We start from the raw sequence: 16,914 nt of genomic DNA on the forward strand, positions 1-16,914 counted from the left end.
AACACCTAGACGTTAATCCACAAGCCTCAGCACACTTTACAGGTTGTTGCTGACCACTACGGGCTCCACATCATTCCATAAAGCATTAAACAACAATTCAGGGACTTTGCTGCTTCAAGAGCGCACACCCTAGACATTCCAACAAATAACCATCGCAACCAGGATCAGCTCCCCGAGTTTCGTACGGGTTACAACGAGACAAATTAGCAGTAAGTTCCTTGTCTAGCTTGTCAAGCTAACTCAATTTTCCCACGAGCGTACTAGGCACCGCCAGGGTTCAAACCCGCAACCTCTCGCACCATAGTCGAATGCCTTATCGATTGAGCTAACTTGACTGCTAAGGGTGGGTAGGTATGGATAATAGACAGGCTTCTATGATGGCAATCTGTTACAGCATTATGTTTTAACAAGTTTGCTCTCAGACATACAAAGTTGTTAAGTTTTCTTCACTTCTTCAGGACTTTGCAATGGCATAAAAACTGTAATAAAAGATGTATCATTCAACCTGCAGCACCTGAGCTTGGGACATTGAATCCTTGTCAGATGTGAGTCACAACAGATAGTGGTATATGAGTGTGTGACTAGAGGGGCTGATTAGAGGTAGAGGGGCAATTAATGCATAATGACTTGTAAAGCGCAATGATCTTAATGTAATTGCGCTAAATAAATATGTGGGGTTGTTTTCTGTTTTTGCTTTTTTTTTTAACCTTAATTTTGTGAAGTATTTGCAAAGCTCTGGGACATACCAAAGGTCACAAAGTTGTTTGTCTTTATTTCTACCATGCATCATAGAAGGCTCATCAATAATGCAAGTACAGTTCCGTGTTGAAGATGGAGAGGTTGGACAGCAGATTTTTATCACTCAAGGAGGCAGTGATGGGCAAACTTATGTTGAGGTCCCACCAGAGATGCAACAAGCTGAGTAAGTGACCATAATGACCGCAAGGATGTTTTGAGATAATCAGTGATGGCAAATGATGCAGAAATAACCAAGTTGCAACCCTATTACTTTGTACACATCATGCATGCAGTAGCATTGCCAGCATGGGGCAGAGTGCCCCCTGACAAAAAATAAAAGAGAAAATTAGTGCCCCTCGGACAAAAAATGAAAGAGAAAATTGGGAAGGGAAAAGAAAAAGAGCAAGGAGCCCATTTTCCACCAAAATTCAGCCCGCTCATGGGCCAAAATAGTATAAAATACCAAATTTAGGGGGGGAAAATAATGTAAAATGCAATTTTTTTTTTGCGCTGCTATATGCACATTTTCCCAATTAAGCCTTTGTGGAATCTCAAAGACTTGACATTTACAATCTCTTTAATAAAAACCAGGTATATCTAATACCAGGTTAATTTTGCCCCCCTGATCAAGAAAGCTGGCTACATGCATGCATGCCTGCCATGAGTTTTCACTTTCCGTCAATATGGTTAAAGTTTACAATAGCAAGCTCCATTGTCTGTGTGCACTCGCCATGATTGAACATGTTGAATAAGGTTATTGTCATGTGCACAAATTAATTGTGATTATTGCTAAACTTTCCTAACCAATCATAAGCTTCCCATAGTTTCAGATACAAGGGTCATTCAAAAGTTCTACCTCCATCATCATATCTCTGTTATCTTGGGTGCCAGCCAATTGAAAATACCCATGATTATACTCTTAAATCTAGGCTACAAAATAAAAGTTATTTGATGAAGATATGTTGGTTAAAGCGAATACAGATTTGGTACATCGGAAACGGTTAAAAACTGAAGCCAAAAGTTTAGTACGCATCATATTGTAGCTTTGGATAATGTCCATAAAAATATTTTCAAGTTGTGGTTGTCCAACTGCTTACTCAGGATGAATATTTTCGTCATATTTGAGCTCCCTAATATGCATTGAGACTTCAAAACTAAATGAAACATGTTTTATATGAGATGAAACATGGAAGGGTTCAACAGACACACAAATGTTAGTGAAATTTAGCAGATTTTGACTAAACTATGTTGAAGGGTAATTCATATTTATGTCTTATTTTAAGCAATGGATGCATCTTAACATGGAAATGAGATGAACAGTTTGTTAATAACCTTGAATATAATAACGAAATACAAAGACTTATTTGGTTTTAACTTATGAACCAATTAATATGACTTGAACCAACAAGTGCTGACCCGATCAAAGTCAACAACATATTAAAAGGGTCAATACGAGGGCTAATCTAAACAAAATTCACGATACTCAGTAAAACTGTACTATCTGCAAGCATTAGATATTGATTTAATTATCTTAACAAAAATTAAGCAATTTAATCATTTTCAGAAATAAGTCTAATGATTTCCAGTATTTCCACATAAATGTTGGTGACCTTTTTAATCAAAATTAGTCTTTCTTTTCAGACCGCTCCCGATGTACCAAATCTGTATTCACTTAAACCAACACTTCTTTTAAGATGTGTTAAAACAACCAAATTTCACAAATCACATTTTAATCAAATAACTTTTATTTTGTAGCCAAGATTTAAGAGCATAAGCATGGGTAATTTTAATATCCTGGCACGTAAGATAACAGAGATGTGAATGTGATGATGGAGGTAGAACTTTTTGAATGACCCTCGTATATCAACTTTAGACCAATCACAGGACTGGTGTGATTCAGATCACCGATATTAATAATATTCTGACTTGCTATTTCCTTGTTCAAACCACATTCAAATAGATATGAGTTATTTAGTTGGAAAAACTTCCTTAGTAGAGAAATTAAAAGGAAAACGAAAGGATGCCATGATAGATGGCTACAGGATCTGTGTATCAAAGTTGACAATGCACACCAGGCAGCAAAGTCCAAGGAAGTGTATTCAACAATTAAGAAGATCACAAAGAAGTCAAGATCATCAGCAGAGTACCAAAGCAAATCAACATTAAAATAGATGAGAAACAACTTGTCCAGGTTAAAAAGTTCACCTACCTGGGAGGAACAATCAGCCAACACGGATCCTGCACAGATGACATATATACTAACTCGAATAGGGAAAGAAATAGGGCCGTTCAGAAACTTCAAAACATAGGGAATTCCAAGGACATCCAAACACATACCAAGACAGAGCTATACAAAGTCCTTGTCCTTTCAATATTGCTTTACTGAGCCTAGACCTGGACACTGAAGAAAGTCGATGAGGACAGACTCCTCGCCTCTTTGAGATGATGTGTTTAAGGAAGATATTGGGTGTCACAAGACTGGACAAAATCCGCAACACAGCAATCAGGAAACGCCTAGGTATAGAGCAATCTGTTGTCGATGGGGTAACTCAAAAAAGACTCTGCAAAGAATGACACCATCACGTTAGCCCAAACTACTGATTGATGCTCACATCCAAGGGGACAGACCCAGAGGTAGACCACCTAAACAATGGCTAGATTGATTAAGTCTGTTAAACCTGAAGTCTGTGGTGGCTGGGCACCAATCCATAAACAGACAGAAATGGAGGACCATTGTGAAACCCCATGTTGGAGTGAACAGCATCGGTCAAGGTTGGTCATTTAGTTGGAAAACAGGATAAAATTGACCATTACTTTGAAACATAGTATCATCTGTTATGGCAAACTGTGGTCATCTAGCAAATTATCTTTTACTTGCCAACTATGTTTAGCACAAGTTTTCTGGAATAATTAATCCGGATTCTGGATTTATATAATTTTTATTTACATTTCCAGAATTGGATGATACAATAACATGTCAGAATATTATTAATTAGTCTGCTCTGCCATTGGTCTGTGATTGGTCTAAAGTTGATATATCACAAAAGAGTTTCTTTTTGGGGAAGGGGGTGATACCCCAGAGCATATTTCCTGATATCTCACATTCCCAAAATAATTAACAAGCAAGTACTTAGCTTGACATGCTCAATTTGTTTGCACTTTAATCATGATGTCACATTATTATTTATTCATTTTGGCCCCCACATCCACCAGGCCTGGAAAAAATGTGGAAAGTGGGAAGCTCCTGCCCGGAAATTTGGAAGTTTGAGGAAATTAATGTACTTAAGTAAAGAAATACATCAGAATTTTGAGGGAAATTTGGCTTTTTGAAGGGATATTTTGATCATCTTCCAGAGAAATTGTCATTTTTCTAGCCCTGTCATCCACTCTGCAGCTTTAATGCAGTAACCGATCAACTTTAGTGAATAGATGCGGTGCCCTGATGTGCTGTATAGATTTGTGTCATGCTATTTGCATATTTATGAATATTAATGAGCTTATTTGTATATTTTTCCTACATTTGTCATTAATCCATTCTGCAGTTTAGTACAAAGACCAATCAACTTCATTATTATGTCTTCAGAATCTTGCATCCTATACTTTGTACATAACCTGTCTGTCTGATAAATCTGTGTATCGGCTGTCCGATAAATTTGTGTATCGGTCTGTAACCTCTTTATAGAGTGCATAGTTCATATACTTTATATACTAAAGTCACAATGTATGTCTTTTTTGGTGTGATTTTTTTTGCCATACTATGACCAAAAATAACATTTTTTACCAAAAATCACATTTTTCACCAAAAACCATTTTTTTACCAAAAATCACATTTTTTACCAAAATCACATTTTGAGCAGATATCACAATTTTAAGCAGTCATGTTTTTGACCAAAAATGTTTTCTACTAAAACTTTTTTTTAAACTAAAAATTGTGTTTTTAACCAAAAAAAGATTCTGAAGACATAATAATGATAAAATTGGACGGATTCTTTCGTATGATACCTGAATTTATCGATCTCGCTAGAGTTTTCAAATATCACGCTAGACTTCGTCTCGCATGATATTTGAAAACTCTAGCTCGACCGATAAAGTCAGGTATCATGCTCAATCCGTCCAATTTTATATCAGTATCGGTGTCTGATAAATTTGTGTATCGGTCTGTAACCTCTTCATAGTTCATATACTTTATATGCAAAAGTCACCATGTATGTCTCTTCCGGTTTGATTTTTTTGCCATTTTGACCAAAAATCACATTTTGACCAAAAATCATATTTTTGACCATAAATCACATTTTTGACCAAAAATCATATTTTTGAGCAGAAATCACATTTTTAATTTTTAACAAAAATCACATTTTCTCATTTTCTACTAAAACTCGTTTTTTTGCTCAAAATCATGTTTTTGACCAAAAAAGATTCTGAAGATATAATAATGATAAAATTGATGGATATTTTTAGATGATACCTGAATTTATCGATCTCGCTAGAGTATATTTGAAAACTCGAGCTCGACCGATAAATTCAGGTATCATGCTCAATCCGTCCAATTTTATATCAAACTTGGTATGGGGATTGGATATGGTAGCCTGAAGTGCTGTACAGTTGCAGTTTTATGTAATGTTATTTGCATTAATATTAATGAGCTTATTTGTATATTTTGCCTATATTTCATTAATCCACTCTGCAGCTTAAACCTTATTTACACACCTTTGTGTGGGGGCCACCGCATAATTCTAGTTTTGAGGTAGTTGCAGTGCTATTATTTTAAGACTTAACCTGATATCGGATTGGCCCGTTACATGCGTCCGGTAAAATATCGGATTGGCAGAAATTAGTTAATGCTTACCGATAATACAGTGAAAAAAGCAACCACAACAGTGAGATTTTTAATGCAGAAATAGTCTTTTTACATATGAGAGTGTACTCCATCCTCGCAGGTTGCCCCTTATCGACAGGGGTTTGATAGATATTCATCATTAATTAGCTGAAGGAAAACATCATTGTAATGTAAATGAACATGATCACCGCAATTAATATGCATAAAATCGGATTGGATACCGGCTGAGGACAAAAGTCATCTGGGCTTATTTTATGATTTAGATTCCATTTATTGCTCAAGATATTTATAAGTTATTTATATATCTAATAATTTTTCAAACAATATGCCAATCTTCTGTGTACAAATAAAACATTGTATGTGGTATTGTGGTACATATGATTTTTCAACTTTCTCTCACAAGGAAAAATACGAATGTTGACTTGAGAATATTAGCAACAGATGTACCCCTAGGCTGATATGGCAGGCCTAGATTTCGACGAGAATCACAGAATCGATTCTCGAAGATTGCCAGAGAATCAACTTCTCTCATTGTATCATACAGTAAGTGCAGTGACTATGATGGATTTTGATTCTCGCAAACCAAGACGAAATTTAGGCCCTGTATGGGCCATTTTGGGATACAGGGGAAAGCTTACATGTATCCTAGGTTACCCTTCTCCTATCATCTCTTTTGCTTTGCATTATTTTTTACAGAGTTGTTCAGATTTCCATATCATCAGGAGATGAAGCCAACCTAAATACAATACAGCACCAGCAGCAGACCCAAGATGACACTACACAGGTTGCAATGCAGCAGGATTCCACTGATATCACAAATGTTGAAATACCGTCATAAGTCTGTTCTGTTGAAAATAGCTATATCATTGTCATTGATATGTAAAGCTTTTGATGGACAATTGACCAAGAGTTGCAGGTACAACTCGCACAGACTAGCCTTACTTGGGTTCACTTTGAGCATGCTGTCAAATGGCCCTAGTACGCAATTTGTATACACTCTCTCTGTGGGATTAGGTTAAAGCCATATTATAACATTTGCTAAGGAGGACGCCTCACTGATTTTTTAAATTCATTTTTTACACGATTATATTGTACTTTTATTAAACCAATATACCCTGCAAAAATCAAGACTCTAGGTGTTGTAGTTTTGTCAAAATCCAAGATTTTGAATAAAACGATGGAACCGGCGTTTTATTATTACGATGGAATTATTAGTCGAACGCATACACAATGATCATAACACACAGTACGTACACGGCGTGCGGGATGGTGATCTACACAACAAAAGGTCGTACCATACCCATGACCGAAGGAGTGGTACGTATTGGCGACATATGCGCTGGTAGTAAATTCCAATTTTCTTTGCTTTGCCGTAGATGTTCGGCTCAAAAATAATAAAAGGGATATATCTGACAGTAAAACTAACATTTTATGGCAAAGAAATGCTAATCTATTTTGTATGAAAATGTTATAATATGGCTTTAATTAGCATGCAAGATTCTTATCAAATTGATAAATTAGTTGTGGACCAGTTAAAGCAGGGGTTCTCAATAGGCACGCCCGCAAGTTAGATCCGGCTTGCCAACCAATACAGGTCTTTGAAATGAAATATAAAAGGGACCGTTCACAAACACTTGTTAGGGGGGCCTGATGCAAAAAGGGGGGCCCTTAAAAGTTTTGACCCTCCTAAGGGGGGGGCCTGAAAAACATGACCACAAATTTTCCTGGGAAAATTGAGTTCATATGCTTTTCTATGGGGTTGACCCATAATTTTCATGTCAAAATGTTGATTCTGATATCAAATAATTTTGATTTTTTTTGCATCAGCCCCCTAACAAGTGTTTGTGAATGGTCCCTTAAGCTTACTCTCATGATATGGCACAAAAATGACTGCATTTTGGTCATTTTTTAAATTGAAAAATGATGCCAGGTTTATTAGGGCAGAGGCGTTTACAGTTATTATTATCTGTTCCAGTGACAACTCATGCATATATTCCTGGGTAGGATTAGGCATTCAAAATTGCAGGGAAATTAATAGAGGTTATCCATGTTCTATAAGCTGCATATCCTATCAACGACTGCTATACCTTGTTTAGGACTTTCAAAAGAAGTACTGAGCAACCATGACTGTTTCAAAATAGCCCGCCAAAGTCATGCAGGTAACTCTTTAAGTAGGTCGTGCATTGAATTGGATTGAATGAGGAATACTACAGGAACCAGCGCCTTTTGTTAGAAGTCACACATGAGTGAAGTGGATAACCTCTATAAGGTGTCACTGGAGCTGGAATAGATAATAGTACTACATTTGTTAAGGATCTAAAATGAGCGTTTATTCCCACAAAATTTGTCTTTCTGATATCAAAAAATTTTCATTTTTGAAAATCAAATAAATACAAATTTTATGACAAATTATAAAATTTGATATTTTTCAAATTTTGATGAAAATTATATAAATCAAAATTTTAAAGTGTATGTAGCAGGAAAAAGTCCGACGGTGACCGTCAATTTTTTGACTTTCATATTGAAGATATACATTTTTTTCCCAAAAGACCTAATTTTTTTATGTTTTGGGAAAAAAATCCATATCTTCAATATAAGTCAAAATTTTCAATTGATCGTCGGTTTTATCAAAATTTTTAAGTATAAATCATCAGATTTATAAAGTAATTTGTCAAATATCAAAAATATCAATTTTAATGATTTGTGATTTTTTTCAAAAATGAAAATTATTTGATATCAGAATGACATTCTTCGTATTCAGAATGCAATTCGATATGTCTGATGTGCTCCCACAATAAATACTGTCCAAACGTCATACCCCAGCCCTTAACAAGCAAATATTTCTGCAGATGTTAGAGGAGCAATTTAATAAAGTTTTCAGTGCTGTATACATTTTTGAATTGAGTATTCTGTCATGTTTGATCGTCTCCCTCCCACTTATTTCACAAATATGCTTGGCAAACCTCATTTAGTCAGTGTTTTTGGCTGAAGTCATGTAAAGTTTGTTATGATCAACCCTAAACACATATATATCAAGGCCTTTATAGAACGAGAACAAGCTATACAGGGTGTCCCAGAAAAAATTACCGGGCAAATGAATTTGGACGCAAGTCGAGAAATAGACATCAGAATCCAAAAATCTGAAAATCAGCATGTAACCCATCTTATTCGGCATCTTATACGCTAATTTTACTGGGGGACTGATTACTGAAATGAGCGATTATATAACACACAATTAACTTCATTCCTGGAAAGAAAGATCATTCAACACAATGCCCACTAGTGGTTAACTGTCAATGAACTTCATATTTTGTTTGGTGAAATCCTTTTCGTTCTTTTCATTAATTAGGTTTTGTTCAAATTTGAAAATCTGCACGATATTGAAAATGAAAGCTTGCATGTAAGATGATGCTCGTGATTTGTAAATTCTTTTTTCGCATAAAGAATTATTACATAAAGAATTCCAGCTGGCTTGAACAATTTCTTACACACATTCATGTTTTTGGAATATTTATAAGAAATTGTAATGCAAAGTTTAAATCTTTTAAAACAACATTAATCACACGTAAAGCTCTAAGCACTTGTTCATTGCCATTCTTGGCTCAAATGTTCTTTGGAAAGTTAAAATAAAACATAATTTGCACAACCTAAAGAATTAAAGTTGGAAAGCTTCCAATTGCAGAAATCAAAGTTTTCTTGGACAAACTGTTATTCATCTTCAGTGAAAGCATGAATAACATAACACCATCGGATTATAAAATAGAAAATGTGGACTAAATTTAATGAGATACACAAACTTTAGGGCGGTGAGCGAGTATAAAAAAGCGCATTTTATCAAACTTGGAATGAACTGCATTGATGCACGTTATGTAATCGTAATTTCTTAAGCTCAACCAATCAAATAAAAATTTTGTATGTCATGCACAATAAAATAGGCTATGTGCTACATTTTAAATTTTTTGATTCTGACGTCTATTTCTTGACTTACGTACAATTTAATTCACTCAGTAATTTTTTCTGGGACACCCTGTATGTCCCAATATTTTGATCATGTTTATGAATTTCTGAAATCTTCCACATTCTTTATTCAAATAAAGGTGCATAGCATACCATAGTATGCAGCAGCTGTGTATAGTAGTTGGTATAACATACTTGGATTTTATGAGCATTTCCTATGAGGAGCTGTTTATAATATACCAGCTACTATGCACTGTGCTGTGTACGGCATGCTTTGCATTGATGCTGTATAGACAACTGTTATAATAGTATACAGCATCAGTCCATAGCATGTGGTATGCTGGTATAACTTTTAAGGATTTTATGAGCATTTCCTATTAGGAGCTGTTTATAATAATCATACCAGCTACTACTGTCTGTTCAATTAGCTTAGATTCTTGAATTTTTAAAATATTTGAAACTAGAAACGTCGCGGTTTTCGACGCAAGGCGTCGAATGGGATGCCTCCACCATCATGACCATGGGGCGATTTAAATGTGTACAAATCCATTTTTAGTAATTTTACCTCAGATGACCCTTGGGTGACCCTGGATGACTCCAAAATGACATGCCCAAAATTTGGCTCTAAATGTTGACTGTACCCACCAAGTTTCATGCCCATACGACCAATTTTATTAATTTGACCTTAGATGACCCCGAAATGACAATCCAAAAATTTGGCTCTAAATGTTGACTGTAGCTACCAAGTTTCATGCCCATATGACAATTTTTAGTAATTTGAACTCAGATGACCCCTGGGTGACCTTGGATGAAAATGACCTTCCAAAAATTTGGCTCCAAATGTTGACTGTACCCACCAAGTTTCATGCCCATCAATCAATTTTATTCATTTGACCGTAGATGACCCCTGGGTGACCTCAGATGACCCCGAAATGACCTTCCAAAAATTTGGCTCTAAATGTTGACTGTACCTACCAAGTTTCATGCCCATACGACCAATTTTATCAATTTGACCTTAGATGACCCTGGATGATGAATCCAAAATGACCTTCCAAAAATTGACTCTAAATGTTGACTGTACCCACCTTTCATGCCCATAAGACAATATTTAGTAATTTGACTAATGACCCTTTGACCCCAGATGACCCCAAAATGACCTTCCAAAAATCTGGCTCTAAATGTTGACTGTATCTACCAAGTTTCATGCCCATACGACAGTTTTTAGTAATTTGACCTCAAATGACCTTTGACCTCAGTATATGACCTTGAAACTCACCCAAAAAAAAGTATCCAGAGTATTTGACCATGACCCACCTTCCTGAAAATTCCAAGTCAATCCGTTCCATGCCCGAGATACAGATCCGGACGGACGGAACACAAGCATGGAAGCTCGGACATTGCAAAAACAGTATGCTTCGCGGTGGAGGCATAAAAATAAAAACTTGTGGCCAAAGAAAAGTGTTAGCACAGCCTTAGACCTAATGTGATTTATACTTTTCAAATTCCAAAGTTCAATTTAAAACCTCATTTCTTTTCAATTTTGCCTCATTTTAGGCAGTTACTTGGGTCCACCGAAAGGGTTCAACCTTTTTAGAAATCGGTGGGCGGTCCATTCTCAACTTAGGGCATAGACCCTATCCAATTTAGCAAAACAATCTGTCCACCAATCTGTCCTGCCATTTTAATTGTTATACCGTTCCGGTTATTGGATCTACAGGTGATGATGGTCCACCGTTTTGTTACACAAAATTATGGCTTACGCTTTTATGCATAACATTATTCTGAGCATTATTTTTTCCTAAACAATTAGGGCCTACATTAAAGATATAGATTTCGTTCTTATTTCAACTGGTTTAGAATGTAAATTGAGTTTTGTTTAATACCACCATTCGCTTGACATTTACAAGAATTGTTTTCTGTAACCTGATTGTAATATTTTCTTGTACAAAAGTTCTTTTGTTTCACATTTTTTTCAGTTTGTATTCAACAAACAAAACGAAATAACAAATTGAAAATAAAAGTGTAGTTTTATAATAGGCCTACACCTTCTCAGACCCATTCTCAGACCCATTCGCACAATAAATAAATAAATAAATAAATCAATAAATAAATAAATAAATAAATAAATAAATCAACACAAATTAGTACTGGCAAATATTTTGCTGGACAATACTGCATGAAAAATCAACATTCGTTTGCTCTAAATGGATTGATTCAAAAAAGTTTATGGTCATCTTCAGTTTTTAAAAAATCGAAAAACCAAAATTGAAAAGAAATGGGGTTTTAAATTGAACTTTAGAATTTGAAAAGTATAAATAGAAGGTCTAATGTGCTAAACTTTTCTTTGATGACTTTGACCACAATTTTTTATTTTTTCAAATAACTTAAAAATTCAAGAATCTAAGCTAATTGAACAGACAGTAAGCTCTGTGCTGTATACTGCATGCTTTGCACTGATGCTGTATATAAACACAGCTGTTATAACATTATACACTTCTAGTGCCCGTTTCTATTCATTGTTATGTATTCTTCTCCGTGGCATTATTTCCGCGAACTACCCTTCATAGCCCAAATTATATAAACCTGCAGCTAAACAATGCATTATCAAATAAACAATAGATTCTACATATACGTGCGTGCACACTAAATACTAGGCTACTACTTTCACATTTAGTAGAGTTAGGTTTTTGATTCAGAGGTCACATAACTATTAATTGTCTGTTCGACTATATAGAGTAATCCAAATCCAATTCCTACACCTGACTAGCAGCCTTTTTGGGTCCCCGCCGGGCATCCAAAATGTGAAATGATTTGTCCTTATGGAAATATTTTACATTCCATCACCCGTTTACACCTTCCGAAAAACACATGTAGACAAAGGAAGTTTACAACACAATACAGTTCCAACAGTTATGCAAATAAAAGCCGCCTCACACCTAGAGAAGGTCGAGGAGGGTTAATAGAATAATGCAATAGAGATAATTCCGGAGGTAATCCCGTCGTATCTATTCATAGATGTACAAATGGATGAACAAAAGGACTATGTGTGAATAGATGCGACATGATTACCTCATTTGTATATTATTATTCTATTAACCCTCTTCGGATCTTCTCTAGGTGTTAGCATTTCACTAATGAGGTGCTCAAAACCCCAGTTGGTATAATAAATCAAAGATGGCTACCATGACTTGCACTGTTCGCTCTATACCATCAAAAAAGCTTATACATTCTGTGGTGTTAAAATGTATAGTTACAACGGTGTTCTATTTTGCAAATATCATTGTCATAAATTATAAGACCTCAAATAAATCAAACATCAAATGAGAATAATGAGCTTCTATTAATTAAAAAGGGCCAAAAACAGGTGGATCATAATTATACAAGATGACACCATTGCAAAATATTCAGCTGTTTATACAAATGAAATACATGTAGGCCTATATCTAAAATAACATGGCTGGGCCCGGGAACACACACTAGCGCATATATTATGATCATGCTTTATATACAATAAATTGTAAAATCCAATGTCATGTGTTTTAACATAAGTAGATTTTAAAGTTCAAATTATAGAGCTATAAAGTCCAGTTGATATTGATATATTTTTTCTCTCATCTCAATTCACCGTAGTACTAGTCGGACATCTAAATCGATCATTTCCAGGTGAACTGGTTCAGTGCTCTCTGTGTTCAATTGTGATCACAACATAAAGTCAATTGGTTACAAACCATGCATGAATATAAATAAGTTACTACTAAAGTATGACGATGGCAATCGATACCATTGATAGAACTTATACAGGGATTGATTTTCTTTACCAGTTAAATGCTACCTAGCTGGTCAATGGCCCGACGGTGTTTTTAAAATGTAAGATATTTTCCCTAACATTAAAACTAATATAATGAATGCAGCAATTAATATTGCCTATTGTTTTAATACACTCAAAGTGTATGACCGATATCTATTGCATTCGTCAAGATATAGCCCTTTTGTTATTGCATTTAGCTCTCGAGCAATGCAATAACTCCACGGCGTGTGTGATTATCTTGACGAATGCATTGCACTCAGTTCATTATCCTTATCTTAATACACACCTATGACGTCGCGCTATTGTTTTACCGCTCCATTATTTTCCACGAATGGAGCGATGATCACAATAACACGCCATTCGTGAATGCCTTTCTTTTTCTCTGAAAAGCAAATACTTTTCAGGAAAAAGTATTGGCATTTACGGTGTAAAATATCAATGCACTTTTGAAAAGCAAGTATTTGCGAAAAGTGCGGTATTGTTATCATCACTTCATTCATGCAAAACAATGATACGAAAAACAAGAAGAAAATGATTTTCATTAATACAATAAATTGAGGAAGCGGATAGCAACATTTGCACGGTATTGTCATGGGACCTGAGAGCACATCAGACATATCAATTGCATGCTGAATACGAGGCTGGTCCCTATATCTAATAATAATTTTGATTTTGTGAAATTCGCGATATAATACAAATTATTAAAATTTCATATTTTTATATTTTTCCATATTTAACAGTCCTCGAGCTTTATAAATCTAATGATATGTAATTAAACTATAGGCTATGTAGCTGGGATGAAAAGCCGACTCAATTGAAAATTTGACCTTTCATATAAAACATTTGTTTCCAAAAAGACCTACATTTTTTAGTGTTTTGAGGAAAAATCTATATCTTTAATAATGAAGGTCCCAATTTTCATATGATTGACGGCTGTCACCCAACTTCCTACTATTTACTGCATATCGTTAGATTTATACAATTTACTTTGAGGACTGTTAAATTTCAAAAATATCAATTTTTAATAATTTGCCTTAAAATGTGTATTGTATCGCGAATTTAATAAAAATCTAAATTATTTGATATCAGAAGGATGTGTCTGATTTGCTCTTAGGTGCCACCAACAAAATACGTAAAAAACGCCGCTATCCGAATACCCTTACAATGCAATCTGTGAAAAGTAAGTCAAGATCAAAACGGGCAGGTTAAATTGTTGGCTAAGTGGCGTTGTACTTATTATGCAAGATGTGTTTTACCTCACTTAGGCTTTACTAGGCCTTTACTTTTATTTATTTGGACCTTTCTTTCTCGCTTACTGTTTTTTATAACATTTTTTTTTCCTTCTTTATATATACGCTTTTCAGTGGCTTAGGCCCTACATATAATATTTTGGGCAACATTGCTACATATACATAATACGCATTCTGTATCAATGTATTTAGGCCTATGAATCTGTTTATTTTTAAATTGTTCTCTTCTGGCATGTTTAATAATGATAAAAGCCACAGTAGGTCTATTTTCTGTATAATTTTTTATTTGTCATTAGTATATCTGATGTTTCATCTGATGGTATTTAAAAATGCTTGAATATTTACTTACATCGATCAGTAGGCCTATCCGATACCGTAAAACGGGTAACTTTGGGCACTTTTCAGAGTTTTTAAACCACTGCTTCCAAACAAAACCAAATATATTTCTTATCATCTCTTTATTATGACGTTAGGTTTCCCTTCTACACCTTGAAGTTGAAAAAGATTTTTGAATAATTTTGAAAGGGTGCCCTAGGGGTTGAAACACACCAAAGTTACCCCGCATTTGGGGCAACTTTGGTCAGAGTATTACATTCCATGAAGAAAAGAAAATGAAAAAAATTGATCTTCGCTGTATATGGGCAAGGTTTTGTTTTTTTGTGACATTTGTCCCCATGCAAAATTAAGCAAGCACGCATCCTTGCTCACAAATATCGATTTTTATTTTGTCTGAAAAAATGTAACAAAATGCTCATTTTTGGTCAAAATGCCAATATTTTCAGTAACTTTCAAAGATATTGACATGAGCGACTTCTTCCAAATATATTTCTTAACAAATTGAGACCAAATATGACTAAAAACAATATTGCTGTATATGACCATTTAAAAATATATTTGAACGACCAAAGTTACCCCGCTTACCGAAGTTACCCCCATTTTACGGTAATTAAATATTACAATGTTAGGGACGCTCCATTTGATTTCGGAAGGGGGACTGTAAGTTGAGGTGGCTTTTATTTCGCCGAAGACGGCGAAGTTTGTTTTGTTTTTTACCGACAAAGTTCAAGGACAATAATAGGCCTAGGTAAAATGTGTTGTAGTACATTTAAAATTTTCGTGACCTTTTCGTACCTGATTTTGGTCCTTCTGCTGCGAATCAACGATATATATCCTCGAATGATTCCATCACAAAATTATCCAAGATAAACAATAGTGTCCATAATTGCATGGTTGTTCCAAAATCGTAAACTCGATTCACAGAGAAGAGTATCATTGCTCAGGTATAGCGATAGGTGTAGTTTTCTTGAGGTTGACAACTGTAATGACCATTTCATATGAGCCTATACATGCTATATGACCTTTTGCCAATTTTCCTTATTATAAAATAGAGACCTAAACGCAACTACTTCAACAGTTAATACATTAGAAGTGGGCATAAAGAACTATTGATGGTCTAATCACTTTAATGATTTTACTAATCTACGCTTATTCAATTTGTGTAACAAACATTTTAAATCTTTATAATTCAAGAAGGTGGTTACGGATGATTTGAACTAAACACCTGGATCGTGATATGATGGGTATTTCTATAGAAATTTTACATAAAGCTGAGTCGGACCATTTTTGCACTTTCTCCTAAAATTTAGTACGATCATTATATTTGTGTATTGTCCGCATCAATGAGTAATTGATCAATTTGTAAAGAGCAACCTATTTCAATAACACTCCATTCGTGAAAAATAATGGAGCAAAACAATAGCGACGTCATAGGTGTGTATTATCTTGATGGCGAATAATGTGAGTGGTAAGAACTCGCCCGTTCAGCCATTCTTACCCACTCACGCTCAATCAGTGGCCATATCCTGTACATACACCATCAGTGCATAGCATGTGGTATGTAGTAGCTGGTATAACTTGGATTTTATGAGCATTTCCTATGAGGAGCTGTTTATAATATATACCAGCTATTATGCACTGTGCTGTATACTGCATGCTTTGCACTGATGCTGTATAATATTATACCATGTTACTAGGCACCACTGTTATAATATTATACAGCATTAGTGCATAGCATGTAGTATGCAGCAGTGTAGTAGCTGGTATGATTTTTATGAGCATTTCCTATGAGGAGCTGTTTATAATATCATACCAGCTACTATGCACTGTGCTGTATACTGCATGCTTTGCACCGATGCTGTATAGACCACTTGACATCATTGTTTATCAACAAAAGTGAGGGACTGATCTATCGATATGCTTGAACGAACTGCTACACTGTTCAATGGCTTTCTTGTACTATATGAAAGGTGGCGGGCGATTTCAAA

General features: G+C 35.1%; 1 protein-coding gene across 1 annotated transcript in view; it reads left to right on the forward strand.

The window, feature by feature from the left end:
* LOC140146341 (uncharacterized) overlaps positions 1 to 6,619 on the forward strand; it is a 19,722-nt gene extending 13,103 nt beyond the window's left edge. The window contains exons 3-4 of the mRNA XM_072168153.1: positions 793 to 922; positions 6,272 to 6,619. Of these exons, the coding sequence (XP_072024254.1) occupies positions 793 to 922; positions 6,272 to 6,413 (272 nt within the window). The 3' untranslated portion in view covers positions 6,414 to 6,619. The remainder of the gene's footprint in view (positions 1 to 792; positions 923 to 6,271) is intronic.
* The last annotated feature ends 10,295 nt before the right edge of the window (positions 6,620 to 16,914 follow it).

This window comes from Amphiura filiformis, chromosome 1, assembly GCF_039555335.1.
Source record: "Amphiura filiformis chromosome 1, Afil_fr2py, whole genome shotgun sequence".
NCBI classification, from domain to species: domain Eukaryota; kingdom Metazoa; phylum Echinodermata; class Ophiuroidea; order Amphilepidida; family Amphiuridae; genus Amphiura; species Amphiura filiformis.